This window comes from Sinocyclocheilus grahami, unplaced genomic scaffold (assembly GCF_001515645.1).
Source record: "Sinocyclocheilus grahami isolate Dianchi unplaced genomic scaffold, SAMN03320097.WGS_v1.1 scaffold100.1, whole genome shotgun sequence".
In the NCBI taxonomy this organism is placed as follows: domain Eukaryota; kingdom Metazoa; phylum Chordata; class Actinopteri; order Cypriniformes; family Cyprinidae; genus Sinocyclocheilus; species Sinocyclocheilus grahami.
The window spans coordinates 654,024-671,145 of NW_015505279.1; the positions used below are offsets into that span (position 1 = coordinate 654,024).

The 17,122-nt window shown below is 37.4% G+C and overlaps 2 protein-coding genes across 2 annotated transcripts in view; both read right to left on the reverse strand.

Annotated features, from left to right (window-relative positions):
• The window catches only part of LOC107588247 (cell division cycle-associated protein 7-like), a 1,878-nt gene extending 1,500 nt beyond the window's left edge, over positions 1–378 (reverse strand). Inside the window, exon 1 of the mRNA XM_016276278.1 lies at positions 349–378. Within this exon, the coding sequence (XP_016131764.1) occupies positions 349–378 (30 nt within the window). The remainder of the gene's footprint in view (positions 1–348) is intronic.
• A 3,196-nt stretch (positions 379–3,574) lies between these two features.
• Positions 3,575–17,122, reverse strand: part of map3k20a (mitogen-activated protein kinase kinase kinase 20a) — a 40,708-nt gene continuing 27,160 nt past the window's right edge. The window contains exons 15-21 of the mRNA XM_016276280.1: positions 16,907–17,040; positions 14,732–14,794; positions 12,777–12,875; positions 7,629–7,745; positions 7,311–7,385; positions 5,172–5,322; positions 3,575–4,505 (exon numbers count right to left, since the gene is read on the reverse strand). Of these exons, the coding sequence (XP_016131766.1) occupies positions 3,820–4,505; positions 5,172–5,322; positions 7,311–7,385; positions 7,629–7,745; positions 12,777–12,875; positions 14,732–14,794; positions 16,907–17,040 (1,325 nt within the window). The 3' untranslated portion in view covers positions 3,575–3,819. The remainder of the gene's footprint in view (positions 4,506–5,171; positions 5,323–7,310; positions 7,386–7,628; positions 7,746–12,776; positions 12,876–14,731; positions 14,795–16,906; positions 17,041–17,122) is intronic.

Below are 17,122 nucleotides of genomic sequence, written 5' to 3' on the forward strand. Positions count from 1 at the left end.
CACACGCAAAAGGGGGGGGTGGGGAGAATAAAAAAAATAAGAAACAATACAGAGGCACTATTACTACAATTTAACATGACAAAACATGAACGCTTGAGACTGCATGTACACTACTGTTCAAAAGCTCAGGTTGGGGACAGTAAGATTTCTCCTTTTCAAAGAAGTGAAAACCTGATCAATTTAATGAATTCTTGCTGAAAAGTGGCAGTAAAGACATTATGTTCCTAAAATAAGTCTTAAGCACAACTGTTTTCAACACTGATATACATTTTTTTTTTCTTAATCAGCAAATCATAATGATATCTGAAGGATCATATGACACTGAAGACCAGATTTGGGGAAAGTTACTTTTAAAAGTAATGCATAACAATCTTGCATTACTCTATAAAAAGTAACTATTTGGAAAGTAATGCATGGTTACTTTTTTGTTACTTCTCACCCAAGTTGGGCTTGCTTATTTATAATAACAAAAAAAAAAACTAAAGTTATATTTGTAGCAACTGTACCGTCACACCAAAAGTGAAATGAACAAGGCTCAGGCTGAAGGATGTACCTCTGCACCTCACACCTAATTTATCTCAACAAGGGACAGGAGAGGAGTCAGTGAATAAATGGGAAAACAAAGTAACTTGTGTAACTTGTTTGAAAAAGTAACTCCGATATTTTGATGTAAATTTAAAAGTAATGCATTACTAGTTACTTGAAAAAAGTAATCTGATTACGTAACTCACGTTACCTGTAATGTGTTACCCCCCAACACTGCTGAAGACTGGAGTAATCATGCTGAAAATTCAGCTTTGCATCAAAAGGTTACATTTTAAAATATATTCAAGTAGACTTAAAGGGGTCATACGACGTTGCTAAAAAAAAGAACATTTGGTGTAATGAAATGTGTTTATGCGGGTTACGGTAAAAAAAAAAAAAACACATTCTCCGCATACTGTACATTGTTTCTCCTCTATGCCCCGCCTTTCCGAAACGTGTTGATTTTTACAAAGCTCATCGGTCTGAAAAGCGAGGTGTGCTCTGATTGGACAGCTATGCAGTGCGTTGTGATTGGCTGAATACCTCAAGCGTGTGACAGAAATTTTACGCCCCTCACCATAACCACAGCAGTGCTCCTGTAACTGCGCAGGTTCATTCTGGTGGAGGGGGGGGGCGCCTGCTGCCTCTGTGCACAACATACAAACCATTCATGAAGAGTCCAGCAGACACGCCAAATTAAACCTGCCCAGATCAGTCTGGTGTTCAGTAGAGATGCAACTTGGGAACATTTTCTTCTATAAATATAACTTCTTATATTACAAACAACCAAGCCCTGTTCATATCTAAGTAACGTAACGCATTACTTTCCATAAAAAGTAACGTAGTTACTTTTTTTTTAGGTTGTAACGCAATATTGTAATGCATTACTTTTAAAGGCTTACCATTTTACTTCACAAACAAACATTGATCACATTTTTCTAAAGTTTGGGACGACCCCTGCCCCCACTAAACACAAGCATACTATTTGACTAAACCAGCAGGACTAACCAATACATGTAACAGTTATGTAACGTTACCAAACAAAGAAATGACATGATTAATCGCTCAAAAGGTTAATTTAACTCTTTTATAGCGTTGAAACAAACTTTACACACGCCACGAGAGCATTATTCCTTCAGAAAACACAAAGCCACACATACAACAGCAGGTCTCTAGAAAACAAAAGCTATATTATATTTGACTGTACCTTGGAGCGCATTGTGTCGAGCTCGCTGTGACTTGAGGGTGTGTACGTTCACAATGCGTCCGAGTCCTCTGAATGAGTCCCTCTGTCCTGAGGCGCGGAGGTTAGTCTGGAAGTTGGCGGGTAATTCTGGAAGTTGGCGGGTAATTCTGGAAGAGGCGGGACTCTCTTCGCGCCACACGCGAGTCCTGGAAGCTCCGTAAACTAACGCAGTAACGCAATCGAGCAGGCTGAAGATTCAAGAGCTGCATTATCATTTTTTTTATTATGAGTCGAGTATACACTTGTTGATATAATCGTATTAGAAGTCCTGGGTTATTTGAATAAAAGTGAATACAACCATGTTTATTTGGCTTTACACGCGCTTACAGGATCTTTAGCTGTGGCGCCAAACCTCAGAGCTCATTTGCATAAGGGCACATAAATCGCGCGAAATGCTGACTAGATCAAACAAGCAGAGTAACTTTTTATTAATCTTATAAATTGACAAAGGCTTTCAAATTCCACCAATATAATAAATAAATCTTTAATATCATATAAATGAAATAATCTTCCATAAACAGTTTAATAGAAAAAAAGTCCTCAGTTACGATCACTTAAGTATTTAGCATAGCAAGAAACTCTTTAAAAACAAGAAATAAAAGAAAATCAGTGAGCACAAGAGAGGCAATTTCAAGTTTAAACCTGGGAGGGTAATGTCAACAATAAAAGAGCAGAGACAATTTTCACAAAATGCATAATAATTTGACATTTAAGATCAGTATATTCATTTCATGGTGAACTATTACCCTTTATCTGTGTCAATTTAGAAGATGCTTTTATTGAAGTGTACTTAAAGTCAGGGGCGCAAGCGCACATTTTCTGAGGGGTATGCAAGATCAGTGCTGTATATTCTATCCCCTAGCACTAACCCCCACAGAAAACTGTCTGTAAGTCGAGTCAATGACCAAAAACCCAGTAACTAGCTTGTGCATGGAAGGATACGAACTCATCAGGAGTGAAACAAGTGCAAATCCCCTCCCACTCCACCATTTTCAATGCCACAGCAAAAAAAAAAGAGAGAGGGGGAGAAAAAAAAGAGACTGTATAACACTTTTTTTTTTTTTTTACACGTAATATTGCTCACTTTTTAGATAGGCGAGTTTGGATGGATTTACGTGTTTTATTATTCATTTGCCTTCAAAGTTATTCATATTTTTGTATATTTTATATAAAATGAGAACACTATATGTAAAATTCACTTTAAAAAAATGTGCATATTTTTACTTGTAGAGATCATTAATAAAAATGTTGCCATGCTTAAGTGGGAGATTTCTGCCACCTGGTGGAAAATAAACACTATTAAAATATATTCCCACTATAACCAGTAGATGGCTGCAGAGGGTCGCTCATTGTCATAATAACCCCATAAAAATTTTGCTTTTAGATTTACATTTAGACATTATAAAATCATTATTATAACATTTAAAAATCACATTTTTTTGGTACTGAAGAATGAAGTATCAAGAGTTTTTTTAAAAAAACGCCAGATCAACACAAATGGCCTACTTGGAATTCAAAGCGGCGATTTTCGGCGAAAGCTGACTAGTTTGCATCCTTGCTAACAATCTTCTCAGTTTCTCTCAAATGTAAGCCAAGCATTCACAAACATATCTCGACTTATTTGTTTTTTTAGAGGTAAGCTATCCATCTCTGTTAGTTCACTTAGACACTGCTGTCCTCATTAATGCATAGTTTTTTTGGGTGAACTGTTGATATGTACTCAGTTTATAATAAATACATTTTTGAACTCATTAAAATGTGAAACAACCATTAAATATAAATGTTCAATTGCATAATTTTTTTAACAACTAAGCTTTTGATTATTTATAACATTTTATTAAAGAAGATTTTCACAGAATGATTTTGGCCCCTATGCACTGCATATACGGCATACCCCCTTTTTGCGCCACTGCTTACAGTACACCTACAATCCCCTAAGAACAACCGGGGTTAAGTGCTTTGGTTACAAACCAGCTCTCCAGCCCTTACAGTAGATCAAACGTGATTCATTACCAACCCCTTCTATCAGCCTAACGCTTTATAAACGCTCAACTTCGGCCACGTCCACCACCTCTCCCTCCTCTGCGCGGCCGGCCTCTGGTCTGCCTCACTTCCTGATGCTTATGTTCCTGTTTATTAGATTTCTTTCTTTCTACTTTGATCCAGTCCCCATCACCAGACCCGGCCTCTTCAGACGCCCCTTTCTGCTTCACCCCCTCAGTGACAACTGACATCCCTGGTATTGGGCGTTGGTGGTTAGATGGCGTTATGCAAGAGTTGTAGTTTCGTGGCCGTCCAGCATGTTGGATGCCTCTGGATCCTCTCTGTGATATCTGATTAAACCTTCTGGCTTCTGCTTCTCCTCTTCCTCCTCCAGTGATTTTAAACGTGTGGTCATAGTATGTTTTTCTGTTGTAGTTGTGTTTAGCTCCAGCACTAGGGGGCCGCTCTCGCTCCGAGGTGCTGTCAGATGTCGTGCTGGATGGGCTGCTGCCCTTTGACCCCAGATGGATAGTGGAGAGTTTGACAGAAAGGGTGGGAGAGGAACTCCGCGAGTCTGTCCATGGAGTGAGAGGGCTGCGATTGGGCGATCTCCTCACAGCAGCGGCGTACGATGACTGGCTCCCGATGGCAGACAGGAACTGAGGGAGGGTCATCTTGCCTGTGGACTCCGGGGCAGCATGCTCTCTAATCTGCTTCATTCTCAGACTGTGAATCCATTTGGGATCAACGCCTGATCGAGGAACAGAATGACAAGCCAAGACATTTTCCATGAATATGCAAAATAGGGCTGAAAGGACATTCAATCTCGGAAGGGCAAACTAAATATCATTTCAGCTGGTTTATTTTTGTTCATTTCATGTGGGGTTTGCAATTTCTGCAACCCTGATATCAAAATGTTTGTAATTTGTAATTGCTTTTATTTTTTATCTCCAAATACAACAGCCAAAAATGGTAAAATAAAATTAAATAAATAAATAAAAATAAATACTGAAATAAAAACATACAAAATAAAGTAACAGTATTGCAAATATTGCCCAAATTAAGCTATTACTCAGTAGGAACTAGTTAGTTTACCTATAAATTAAATACAATTGATTGTTTTTATATTTTAATATAAAATATATTTGAATATATATTTGTCTTAGCAAACCTTGGGTTGAATGATGAATGCATGCAACATACAATTTTGTGTAAAAATTATATATACATATATATATATAAATTCAAATTAATTATATTCAACTTTCTTTTGATTCAATATAATTCACAGACACACACACACACACATATATGTGTGTGTGTGTGTGTGAATTATATTGACTTTCAAAAGAAAGTTGAATATAATTCATTTGAATATGACACCAAGCAAACTCTCTACTAATCAGTATCATATTACCTGAGTTGGACCTGCTTCTGTTGTAACTTTCCCTGATGTTTGGCGCCGTCTCAATGGCCAGCTCTACAGGTCTGATCACGTCCCTCCCGCTGTCTGGTCTCCACTGCACTCTGTGCTCATGTCTCGTGCACTTAGGAGATCTCACGTTACTCTGGCAGGAGACAAGCTACCAGTTGAAACATGTCCACTTATAACCTTAATGGCACATTTGAAAATGCTGCATTCTATTAACTACAAAATATCCCAAATAATTGTACACAATTTTTTTGCACATAAGGAGTTTTATGAAACGGGTTATACTATTATTGTACTAAATCACAACGACAGACATCACATCAGTTTACTACCTGAAAGTACACTAAAATAACAAAGAAATGTCAAGTGAAATGTTGCCTTTAACATCTATTTTATATGTAACATCAAATTAAAATCAAACGTTTACTTTCTTAATTTGCATTCATACCCTGGTGAAAAAGTAGTACACTTGTCGTGTACTTCAAATCTTAAAAGTATATTTTTAATTGTACTTATATTAATGCAATTAAAGGCCACTCAAGAGAGTTCATGTTAACGCCCGTTTCACACTTCAGTACACTTTTAAAAAGTGCATTTTGAAATAATTAATCAAATTAAAAGTTATACTTTAAGTCCATTTTAAATCATTATGTTTTATTGATCTTTCGTCGTGCTTCAAAGAAATGCTTTTATTTTGTTTTGTTGACTAATATACTAAAGCACATGTAAAGTACTGGATTATCATTTTAACTGCAGTGTGTTATACAAAATCACATTTCAATGTAATATATTTTAAATGCACTAAATTGTATTGTATTGTAGCTTCATAATTACAGATATATTTAAAGGGGTTATATGATGCGATTTCAAGTTTTGCTTTCTCTTTGGAGTGTTACAAGCTGATTGTGCAGAGATAAGATCCCTGAAGTTGCAAAGACTAAAGTCTCAAAACCAAAGAGATATTCTTTATCAAAGTTAAGACTCTGCCACGCCCCCTAAAACGGCTCGTTCTAACACGCCCCCACATATCTACCTCACTATGTGGAAATATTAGCATAATGCGCCCAAATGTGCACGCAAAGAAAGAAGGCGTGGTTTCAGTAACCGCAGTTAGTGTTGAAGCAGCATGTCAGGGAGACGCTGTGTGTTTCTAGGCGAAAGCAAAAGCACTTTATTTGGCCTTCCGAAAGTAGATGCATTTAGGAATCTTTAAGATCACTTACAACAGAACAGCGATGCATTTTATGGACGACCGTTTCGTGAACCTAGGAGAGGAGGTCATTCTGACTTTGCTATGACAATCTGGCGCTTCTGAATCAGCTACTGTTTTGTTATTAGTTTAAGTATTTGCTATTGACTTCAAATGCGGAGTTTTGCGCATCGTGTGTGTGCGCGAGTGAGCAAGCGAGAGAGAGAGAGCGCGAGAGAGTGAGAGAGAGAGAGAGAGAGAGAATACACAAAATAATGATCTTTAAAAAAGCATCATATGACCCCTTTAAATACATGACAAGCAAGTTTTAATAGAAATTATGTTAAAGTATATTTTATTTACCATAAATGCTTGTCAGTACATACAGCATATGTCAAGAAAATGTATCATGAAATACATTTTGAAATTACATTTAACATGCATTCAGTATAATCTTTTAAAATATATTATTTCTGTAATAAGTCCTCTTTTTAAAGTATACTAAATAGTACTTTTTACTATTATATGATAAGTAAAAATAAATCTTTCATCAAAACTTGCTCTGCCACATTTGTTGCAGTAGTTTTTAACCATTGATTAAAATGAAGTCTCATCTTACAATTTTTTCTTATAGACTATGCAGTTTCACTATAAAAAAGGCACATTTCGGAAGTTTTGGTTGCACTTTATTTTATGGAAGTATATGCACTGTACTTTGGTGTACTTACCCAAGAAAGTTGTGAGTTATATAAGGTAGCTACATGGGCTTAACATGGGTTACGGTTTTAGGTTTTGTTCAGGGTTGAGTTGAGGGTTAGTACCTTTACTAATTACTATAGTAAGTATGTAGTAAATACACGCAGAACAAGACTGTAAAATAAAGTGCTATTTCATGTTGACTGTACTGTGGTTGTAGTCTTTTGTCTAGTACTTACCTCATAGTTTACTGTGCAGTCAACGGTTTGTGTGCCAGATATTCCGACGATCCATTTATCCATCACAAACGGAGGCTGGAGAGTAATTTAGATTTTACCACAAACAGTAAAGCACATCAACCTAAGACTGAAAGCCATGACAGCATTATAACATGCATCGGGTCTTCTTTCTACTCGCAACACATTTAAAACTTGTGTTGGTGGAGTAAACATAGTTGTGAGGAATCATAATGACACAGTCATCTCAGCTACACGACCTCAGTCTGCTGCATTCCTCAAATGGAGACGTAATTTACAGTGTTATATGACATTTCCCACCTTGGTCATCTTTAATATATCTACATCTGGTCTGCTGGCATTGAAGGTCACATCTTTGATATATGCTATTGCCACCTCATCCCCATCAAGCTCCATGTACATTTTCCATTTGCAGTCCTGCGGAGGTCAGAAAGACAGAGATACAGATGAGACAACAGTCGGTAGAATGAGGTTAAAGTGTAGCATCATGTATTGGTAAATGTGGCCATAAACATGATGCATGTTTTCAACAAACAGAAATGAAGACCTGTATGATTTTAGCTGTTTGAGGGTGATATAACCCAACAGCACAACCTAGAGGACGATGATGGTTTATTTGCATTAAGAGCTTTATTGGCTTTTTTTGCAAAGCACAAACCTCAAAATCAAAACTTTAAAATCTAATTGCTTAGATAAAAATTCTAATTTTCTGTCACTTCTTCTCCATACAAAACTTGTGGGTGATTGCCAGGACATTGCTAAGGTGTTCTGGGTGTTTTTTAGTGCAATTGCTATGTGGTTTCTAGGGTGTTTTGGCTACTCTCAAGTCATCTCCATGATATTGGTCTTCTAACTCCCTCTTTCAGTGTAAGTACACAGAATCTTTTCAGGAATTTCTGTGGGGGGAAAAAAAACGGGTGAAAATGGTAAATACAATCACAAATAGCAAAACCTCCCATCATAAGTTTCATGATTTGAGGTGTCATTCAATTTGAGTGATGCTTGCCTGTCAACTATTCTGAGTATTTGGCATGCTGCTATACAGCTCCAGAGGAATTCTGGGTGGTTGCCAGGGTGTTTCTGCAGTGGTTGCCCCCTCTTTTAAAGGAGACATCGGATGCCAATTTTCTACAGGTTGCTATGATTCTTTAGGGTTTTCATGAAATGTCTGTAACATACTTTGGTTACAATTCCTCAATGGTTGTGTAAAACAACACCCTTTTAACCTTGTCAAAAACAGCTCTCAGTGCATGTCTCTTTAAATGATAATGAGCTACTGCTCACCCCACCCTTCTCTTCTGTGGGGCGTGTGTGTTGACACAAGACACATGAATTGCTGCCTTGGACTCCGTATATGGCTCAGAGGTGGTCTTATTCAAATAGTTAGCTTTTTTGCACTACCCCAAACCATTGTTTCACAGTCAAAAATGAAACAGAAGAAGCAGAACAACAACTGGAAACGGCAACAACAATAAAGACTTGTGTTGAAGAGCGCTTGTGTGAGCCCAGTGAGATCCACGCAATTCTAGTTTAAAGGGGTCATATGATGCGATTTTTCGCAAATTGTTCCTTTCTCTTTGGAGGGTTACAAGCTCTTGGTGCATAAAGAAGATCTGTAAAGTTGCAAAGACTAAAGTCTCAAATCCAAAGAGGTATTCTTTATAAAAGTTAAGAGTCAGCCACGCCTACCTAAAACGGCTCGTTCTAACACGCCCCCACATGTCTACGTCGCTATGTGGGAAGATTTGCATAATGCCGCCCAAATGTGCACGCAAAGAAAGAAGGCGTGGTTTCAGGAACAGCAGTCATGTTGATGCAGCATGTAAGAGAGACGCCAATATATTTTTATCGGTGATGACTTCTGCAGAGAAATAGCTGGGACACTGGACACGGATGGAACTTTCTAGTGCATGTTGAATTGGCGACAGAGCCTGTTGATGAGAGAGACCACTCTGATTGGCTGTTCAGCTTCACGAACCAGTGCACAAGCAGAATAATGTAAGTGACGAAAACAAGCAAACAACAAAGTCAAGATGGACCACGCAGAGTTGACATCTCATCTGAGCATTTGGGGATAGAGTTTAACTTGGATTTGGACGGACTTGGGTGTACAGACAAATCCATGCCACGCGTAACACGAAAGTTAAAAAAAGAAGTAACAGCATAATATTAAGATAAGTAAGGGATAATGTACATCCAGCCGGTTGTTATCTCAGAATAAACCCCGACAGGGTGATCAGGACCCCGACGCGAAGCTTAATGTTGAAATTAATGCTGAAGTCTTCCATTGTAACACGCGGTGGTTAAGTGTTTTCAGTCACAAGATGGCGCCAGACAGTCAACGATAGCGGAGTGACTCGTTAAGCATATAAGTAGTACCGGTCAAGATAACTCGTAGTACCCGGATGAGCGGTGTGTTATTCAATTTGGCGGTTGTTATCTGGGAATAACATACTGCTGGATGGTGCGAATGACCAATCAGAATCAAGTATTCCACAGAGCCGTGTAATTAAAAGACATTAATAAACGTCTCCCTCTCAAACGCAATTGGTTAAGTACTAGGACTCAACTCTTGACTGTCGAGGTGAACTCGGACCCAACATTAAGCACTTCTTTGTTTACAGTTTGAATATCTGCAGTTCTAATTCTGGTTTCTTTTGATTTGACATACAGTCTACCGCCACCTGCTGGTATGGAGCCTGGTTGGTCACTAGTTGGCCACTGGCTATAGTATTTGCGGTGTGTTCAAGCACAGCTTTTTTGGCCAAGACACAGGTGACATAATACACCGCAAACAAAGTCAGCATTTCGTTCTTTTATGATGATTCGGTGTCTCTGGGCCTTGAATACGTACAATAGGACAACCGATGAATGCTTATAAATTGACACATTTAACACTAGCTTGTCGAGTGTTACAGATAATGTTGAACTTTGCTCTGTTGTTAAGCCATGCGGCATTGAGGTGTGGCGTGTAAATGCAAACATATCCTGGAGGAAGCCAAGCGTGAGAATGAATGCTTGAATGTCAACGGGAGAGTATTCATTCACGCACACATGTGCTTCTGAGACAGAATGATGTGAAGACTGAAGCTACGAGAGATCAGAGTGCAGAGAAGCGGCCGTGTTCGTTCCTCAGGCATAACAAGAGCGAGAGACCTTAACATCCATTCTCATTCACATTAGCAATGGAGATGAGGCCCCTTACTGAGAGGCCATGCTAGACACGGCTGAGCCGAGCGTGCTGGGCAGAGCGGTAATGATCCGTCCAATCTGCCAGCCCGGCGCCGAGGTCAACGGTAACAGTTTAAAGCACGTGGCCGTTCACATTTCCACAACATCTTGACAGAGCACGAGCGCTCTTCTTGGTGTGAGAGGCGAGGAAGCGTGAAAAGGCAATCGTGAACGCATCCCTGTTTGTTTTGGACGGGGCTTAAAGGGGTCCAGTACGTTTGCCAAACGTTAGCCCTGCCTAATAGCAGCGGCAGAAACAATGTGCGGTAATGACGGCCAGCGTGGTAAGCGTCTAATGACACCTCATACATAATTCAGCACCTTTCTGGCGACTAAGCCCTGATATCCTCATTAACAGAAACACTCTGTGCTGTCAGATGGGCAAAGCACAATCGCAGGGTCTCATTTAGGCTTTGAGAAGTGCAGCTGGTACCACGACACCGCCAGGAAAGAGAGAGAGAGAGAGAGAGAGATGGAGACGGAGAGCGAGCGAGCGAAAAAAGGCGAAAAAAAAAACTCGGGTTTGTTTTATTTAGTGCAAAAAACCTTGCAGTTTGTAAAAACAAGGCTGACACGGAGGCTGACACCAGGCAGGGGAAAATAATTAGCTCTCATTTTCTCAGACTCCTGTTTCCTTCTTCCCGCTGAGCTTCCTCCCAACCAAACCACCACATGTCAGAGAAATAGGAGGCAATTAGCGGCCCCGCTTCAGCCCCGCCGCACGCCTTGAAAGGGGACTATTTATGATGGGACAATGAACAGCTGAAAGATTAAATAACATTTGCCTTTTAAAAAGAAAATGACTTCTGGCTAAATTTTTGATTAAATTCAAACGGCAAGTGAAGACGCAGTTGCTCTCCTGAGTCAGGGGCCCAAACAAAGGCTCGCCGGCAAGAGGGGGTGGATGCTATGCATCGTCTTGGATGAAAATGTGTTTATCTCTCGCAGCCTTTTTTAAGAGAACGAAAAAGAGGAACAAAAACAAGAGGCTTGGGAACTGAAAATGCATTTAGCGAGACAGTGGTCTATCTTCGGAGGAGGCCGATAACAGGCATCTTTGAGGAAGACAACTTCAAATCGAGGAGCACTGCAATTGCGACAAAACATCGCAGTTATGACAAGACATCACATCTCCAACAAAAGCCCCGTTAACACAAGAGATGATACACAGACCGTGATGCAAAAATAATGACAGCAAATAACCAAGAAATCTTAGGGTTTACATACATTAAAGAGAACCACGAAAAATGCAATTACTCTTTTTAAGTGATCGGACATGAGTCAATGACCAGGGAAAATCTCTTCTTTTTTGGAAATGTAATCATTTTTGTACCATTTCCAATTTGAAATGTTTTGTAAACATCTTGAATGCATGTGATTGTCCACATCTCAATCATTAATTTCCTAAAAGTTTTTAAAAATGTATTTCAAGTTATTTGTTATTATTATTATAATTTTTTACAAATATCAAATTATTTTTGAATTCAGAAAAAATTTTGGGGAGTCGCACCGCATGACATTTTACAACCTGAATTAATGCTCCATTGTCATAAAATGTTATTCAATGTTTTAAGAGACTTACTGTCCTTGACATACAGTCATGAGGGTCTGCATACCTCTTTTTTTTCTGCATACCTCTGCATGCTAGTTGGTTGGACCGCATGACTATGATTTGACTTTTGAAAAATGTCAAAATTAAAATGTTGAAGTTTTTCGAATATTTATAAACAGTGAATCAGTTTTGATAAGTATAAGTTATAAAATAACTTACATTAAAATATAAAACATTATTTAATTTTTATTTTCAAAAAGATTATGTCTTAATACTTAAATAAGGTTTTCTTAATAAGCTTTTTTCTTCATTATGATATCAGAGCAGTTTTATCACCCAGACATTTTTGAGTTTATGCTTCAAAACTATTCAAATAAATGTTAATGCAAAAACTAAACAGCATTTCTAATGTATTTTGAATAATTTAATAGATATGACAAAAACTAAGCATTACATCATTGGTCCACATACGATTTTCACCAAACAACAGCCTTGACACCCAACCAACCACATAACAACAGCCTAGCAACCACCTAGTAACTCCTTGGTAACCACCCACAAAACCCTCAAAACACTCATAACAGCATCGCAGCATATTTTATGGACTGAGTTTTGTATCATAGATTCATCAGTAACTATGACACACATGTAGTGGTGTGATTTACCGTTTGGCCTGTGCCTGCTTTCCAGTGATACCCAAACACCAACTCCAGATTTACAGTCTTCCTCCACTCTTCCTCTGCTTCCTCAGTGGCCAAACCATCCTAAGAGTGGATGTACATGTAAATACATTACTGTGACCTTTTTTTCTGCCGGTGCGACTACATTTTGTGAGCGGTCACACTGGTGCGACCAACTCATAAGCGCTGCCATTTCTGTTGCATATGAGAAACATCAAAGGGCAAACGCAACAAATCATAACGCACAGCGCAGACCGTTTATCAGCTCTGATCAGTTCTAAGGTTGCTTTGAGATCTAGAGAGATCAAACCAGAAGTAGTAACGAAAACTATAACCATGCATGGTGTTGTGGCAGAAATAGTCAAATGTTATTACATTATTCATTTCAGGGTTTGTACAACCTTTTGAGAGAGAAATTCAAGCACTTTTCAATGACTTTCAAGTATTTCACACAACTATTTGTGTGAAATAAACAGTCACTTTAAAGCATTGATTTTTGTCACTTTAAAGCTCTAAATGTTATTTTTAATGGGATGACCAAAATATACTTTGTAACACTTATTTAAAATAAAAAAGGTAACATCAAATTACCATTATAACCAGTAAATGGCAGCAGATGAGTCATTCATTTCCAATTTTTTTGCTATATATTTTAATATTGTAAAATCACAATTACAAAAAACAATTTTTTACACTTTTTTGTGTATGCAATAATAAAAGTCACAAAGTGACTTGAAAAAAATAGAAGCAAAATAGTAGTTTTATGATTCAATTATCTTAATTTTTAATACCCCACACATCAAAAGCAAAATCCCATCAACTCTGATGTAAGAAGCAATGAAACCAAAAAACCACATGCCTTTATCAACGGCGGAAAGTGGAACAGGTTCAGGTAGTCGTGGGTAAGTTTCTCAATTTCGGTCTGAAAAAGAAAGATTTGACATATTGTTTAAAACATCACGAGATGGATTTATGCAGCGCACTGACAATCAGCCAATGACCAGCTGTGTGTGAATGTAACATAATTATGACCTCTTAATGGACTTTCAGCAGCAAAACAACAATTAATACCATTGTGTATCACTTATGACTCTGGCATATGTCATATACATCTAGAGTAATTCATTCAACAAATCAGGCTCTCTATGGATGGAGCACCAGAAGTAGTAACGAAAACTATAACCATGCATGGTGTTGAGGCAGAAATAGTCAAATGTTATTACATTATTCATTTCAGGGTTTGTACAACCTTTTGAGAGAGAAATTCAAGCACTTTTCAATGACTTTCAAGTATTTCACACAACTATTTGTGTCACTTTAAAGCTCTAAATGTTATTTTTAATGGGATGACCAAAATATACTTTGTAACACTTATTTAAAATAAAAAGGTAACATCAAATTACCATTATAACCAGTAAATGGCAGCAGATGAGTCATTCATTTCCAATTTTTTTGCTATATATTTTAATATTGTAAAATCACAATTACAAAAAACAAATTTTTACACTTTTTTGTGTATGCAATAATAAAAGTCACAAAGTGACTTGAAAAAAAAAAAGTCTTCAATTTGTGAATTTCTTCAAAGCACTCCTTTTATAATCCCTGAAGTTTTTGGTCAGTTCAGTATAATACTAAAGAATAATGGTAGAAGAATAATGGTGCATTTAATAAGATTAGAGCGCATACAAAATTAGATTTTGCACATGTTACTCTTATTAAAAGTAAATGTTGTATGCTTCCCAACTCAATCTCAGTGCTTTACTGTCAAATATGCATTACCAAGAAATAACCGTGTATTATTATTAGTAACTGCACTTATTAATGCAAAGCAAAATAGTAGTTTTATGATTCAATTTTCTTTATTTTTAATACCCCACACATCAAATGCAAAATCCCATCAACTCTGATGTAAGAAGCAATGAAACCAAAAAACCACATGCCTTTATCAACGGCGGAAAGTGGAACAGGTTCAGGTAGTCGTGGGTAAGTTTCTCAATTTCGGTCTGAAAAAGAAAGATTTGACATATTGTTTAAAACATCACGAGATGGATTTATGCAGCGCACTGACAATCAGCCAATGACCAGCTGTGTGTGAATGTAACATAATTATGACCTCTTAATGGACTTTCAGCAGCAAAACAACAATTAATACCATTGTGTATCACTTATGACTCTGGCATATGTCATATACATCTAGAGTAATTCATTCAACAAATCAGGCTCTCTATGGATGGAGCACGCAGATGAATGCCTTACAGGACCAGACGTGTGGTGTCAGTTTCCAGCGTATCCCAGAGGAAGACAAACTATTCATTTCATTATTTGAGTTTCATTAAAATATCAATGCTGTCACAGACATTTCTAAAATTCCTTGGCTGGAAATAAAAAGAATTCCAAGACACGAATCAGTCGATTGTTAAAATATAGTTTCATTCTCCGAAAAGAATGTGGCATTCCTCAAATCATTTGGTCTTCATATTGTTCATATTGCGATCCTGGACCCTCTGAGCACAGTTTAAGCATCGTTGAGAAACTAAAGGTTCTTTATCATTCTTTTGCACTTTAATCAGTTTAAAACATTTGTTTACTTTATACATTTTTGTGTATTGATTTATTGTATTTAAATGTTCAGTTGTTTTTGTTATAAGACGATAACAATAATACCGTGATAAAAGCTGCAGCAATTTTCGCAAAATAGAAATTCGATACTGTCACATGCCTAGTTTGAAATAATCATAATAACAAATGTAACAATTAATTATTTAAAAATAATTCAACAATTTCAAATATCACTCTTCAGTGTGCTAATACATTTACATGTGTGCCAATTAGGGGTGTGCGATATATATCGTCTGCGATAATATCGTAATTGTTGTTTTAACGATGTGCGATTTGACATTATCGAGTATTTTGCAAAAACCATTCAAAACACCCCTACAGAGCGCGCGCATACATTAAGTGAAGTCTAAACTAGTGTGTGTGCATTTAGTGTGTTTTCTTTCACTGCATGATTCAGTCTATTAAAATGCATTTAGAATGATCATAAATTCAGAAAATGTATATATTTATACCACTTCATATAGTTATTAAATTTCACACTAAGAGTGCCGTTTTTCTCCAAAAATGATTACAAATGTGACATTGAATTCAATAAACAATAAGTTAATTAAGAGACTTACGTTTTAGACAGCATATTGCTTGAGTGCCGTTTTTTTTTCAAAAAATGACCATGGATTACAAATGTGACACTGAATTCAATAAACAATAAGTTAATTAAGAGACTTACGTTTTAGACACCATATTGCTTGTTTTTGCTCTATTTCGCCAACAAAAATCATGCTGAATACAGCCACAGTGCCGTTTTGTGTCTCTGAGCAACATGACGGTGTTTCGTTCCTGAATGAATCAACCGTTTAAATGATTCGGTTCAATCGCAATGACTCACTTATTAACAGTGCTTTGCTGCCACCTGCTGGTGGTTTTCATTTCACATTTCGGCTTTTTCTTTTTTTTTCATGATTTAAATCATTTCAAATATCAGTATTCAACGTTTTATGTTTAATATATCAAAACATTATTTATGCATTTGTAATTGCAGGTTAAATGCATTCATGTCTTGCATTAAACAAAATACATGTGTGTAAATACATCTAAATGCCACTTGAAATGCAGCTTCTGTGTTGATTTAATTTGTTTGGTAACAGCCAAAATGTCTTATTATTCTAATTCTCTGATTAAATGTAAGAATTTGACTCAAAAGATAATGGACACTTTAAGAAAAAATGGCTTTATAAAGGTAAAAATGCCCATAAAATGCAAAAATCTGTTCAAACTTATTGGAAAAGATAAATTTCTATCAGTATGAACTGACCACCACACAGAATATGAAGAATATTAAAAACATTAGGAGTCAGCTGTCTTCGGCAGTCCTTAAGGTACCAGCACAATAACACACTCAGCAAAATATCGTCTAATTATCGTCATCGATAAAATCCCAGAAAATATAGAGATATAAGTTTTTGTCAATATCACACACCCCTAGTGCCAATGAGCTGTTTGGCACACTAGCACCAGTGCTAGCACTTAAAAATGTTCTGGAGGAAGCAGCCTGATACCTTCAGATGTATGATGTGTCCTTTAGATGTCACACCCAGATCTCTCATGTCCGTCTCGGACAGCAGAAGCAGCCTCTGTCCTGTGATGTGATTCTGCTTGAAGATGTCGGCGTACTGCTGCAGCTCTCCATCACCTACACAACACAACACACACACACACACATATCACAAACACACGCACGCACACACACACACACACACACACACACACACACA